At 56.4% G+C, this 2,195-nt stretch overlaps 1 protein-coding gene across 1 annotated transcript in view; it reads right to left on the reverse strand.

Moving 5' to 3' along the window:
• The window catches only part of FRMD7 (FERM domain containing 7), a gene marked incomplete at its 3' end in the record, with an annotated part of 11,320 nt that overhangs the window by 3,127 nt on the left and 5,998 nt on the right, over positions 1-2,195 (reverse strand). Inside the window, exons 4-6 of the mRNA XM_010142039.1 lie at positions 1,133-1,211; positions 291-388; positions 34-148 (exon numbers count right to left, since the gene is read on the reverse strand). Of these exons, the coding sequence (XP_010140341.1) occupies positions 34-148; positions 291-388; positions 1,133-1,211 (292 nt within the window). The remainder of the gene's footprint in view (positions 1-33; positions 149-290; positions 389-1,132; positions 1,212-2,195) is intronic.

Genomic DNA, 2,195 nt, shown 5'->3' on the forward strand with positions numbered 1-2,195 from the left:
TCCGCAGCCGCCACAGCCCGGAGCAGCCCTCACCTGTGTCTCCGGTGGTAGTGCATGATCTTGTTGTCCAGGTACTCCTGGTTGGGCAGGTACCGGTGGGTCGCCAAGTGCTGCTGGTCCGTCTCCTCATGGAAGTCACCCAGCTCGGCTGTGGGGGACATGGGGAGAGCACGAGTTAGGCTGTGAGGGGTGACCGCGGGGGGAAGCCCTGGCTACGCAGCCCAAGTCCCGCCGAGCACCCCGTCCCCAGGGAGGAGGCGCCGTGCCTGCAGGCACTCGCCTGCCCTTACACTGCAGCAGGTGGGAGACGAGCAGCGCCGCGCTCTTGTCGCTGCAAGGCAGCCGCCCCAGTGCCAGGTCCTTCTTGATCTGGAGGGTGAAGAGGTACCTGTGGAGTGGGACAGGAGCATGGGGGGAGCTCCTGGGGGAGAGCCGGACTCAGCAGAGAGCTGGGCACTGGCCTGGGCTGTGAGGGCTCTGCTGCAGGGCGAGCTGTTCCTGTGCCTCTCCCCGTGCTTGCCCATGGTTCAAGCCCAGGGGTGCGGGTCCTCAGGGTCACAGGAGGAGCGAGCAGCCCCTGCAGAAGGCCGCAGCTGGGCACCACCGTGACCAGTACATCCCTGGCATTGAAACGCCCATTAGCGGGTTTCAGAGTTAACGTTCCTTTACACTTTGAAGGGCATTTGCATCTCTCAGGACTAATGTTCTGCAGAAGCAGTGTCTTAGTTTTATTCTTAGTCCTGCTTACAAAGTTTTCTCTAAAACAGTAAGAACTAACAATGTCATTTTTAAAAATAAAACTGAAGTTCTTCTTTCAGAACACAGCTTGAGGCAGGAGCTAGACTGAGCAAAGTCAGAGTCGGTACCCAACTGCTAAAGCATTTGGCAGTAAATAAAGTGCAGCCTCCTAAGACAGCTGATCCTTTCAATTTTAATTTTGTTTAATTTTAAAAGAGAGGATCAAATAAAGATACTCAGTTTTTGTTTCGTAAAGTACAGAGCCCTTTCAACACTTAGGACAGCCCCTGCTCACAGACAGGATGGTGTGGGTGAAGGTGAGGAATCAAACGCATGCTTCGCAATCGCAAAAACACGGAGCTGCAGTAAGGCAGTAACGGAACAAGTACTGTACCTGGTCAGCTCTTCTCTCAGATGACCGGGGTCCACTGGGAAAAATTTCACCATAAATTTGAAAAGAACCTCCTTAGGATCTTAAAACACAACACCTTCATAAGTTTTCTTTTACATGCCTATTGAGAACATTTACAACTCTCTCAACACGTGCTGGAAACCCTGAACGTGAGGGACTCCAGCCTGCCCCAAAGCCAGCCTGCCCAGACCCGCCGTTATTATCAACAGAAGCACACAGGGATTTGGACACACTAAAGAGAAAACGCCCCAGCGATCCTTTAAATTGCACCAACCCCTTCCAGGAGGGGAAGGGAGCGTGGCCAGAGCCCCAGTGTAACTGCCATCAGTGCGGGTGTGTGTCAAAGCCAGCCCTTCAACCGACTGGGATGCAACAGCTCCGCAGGAGGCTCTTTGGGCTCAGCCTCCTCACGGGACGAGTGAGCGCGAGCAGCCAAGCCCAAGGAAAAGAGCACGGAGCAGGGAGGCAATTTTGTAGGCACCAACTATCCCAGGATACTGTGGGATTGCTGAGGTGTTCCTGGAGGGACAGGCCAAAAGGGACATGGGAAAAGAAATTGGTGGCTCAAATAGTCCCAGCCGTGCTGCACCCAGAGAGGAGAGGTTCTTTATCAGGCTTTACCCTTCCCGGGGAAGTCACGCGAACACTGTACCGCAGCCTCCCCACGGCAAGCACTGGGGTCGTGGCCTCGTGCTCTCAACCACCTCCCAGTCATCGTGTGTTTGGGGAGAACATCGTTCGGTTCGTTGCGGGGCTGGAAACAGCCATAGGCTGCGAGGGGCACTGGTTAACGTGGGTCGTGGCCGCGGCAGGAGGTCAGGCTCCACGGTGCCTCTGTGCAGCAGCACGGGAGGCTGGGGCTGGAGAGGAGCAGCAGCACCTGCTGTGTTAGCACACAGCTAACCCTGCGTCAGGCAGGGCTCCTGTCACACAGGTGTCCGGGCTGATAAGAGCTGCCGAGGGGAAAGCAGGGCGTGGAGGGGGCGATGCCGTCCGCTCTGCCAGCACGGCACCGCACACACGCAGGCGCCCCTGCTCCTCTGCC

The sequence above is a fragment of the Buceros rhinoceros genome, unplaced genomic scaffold, assembly GCF_000710305.1.
Source record: "Buceros rhinoceros silvestris isolate BGI_N320 unplaced genomic scaffold, ASM71030v1 scaffold22198, whole genome shotgun sequence".
Classification (NCBI taxonomy): Eukaryota; Metazoa; Chordata; class Aves; order Bucerotiformes; family Bucerotidae; genus Buceros; species Buceros rhinoceros.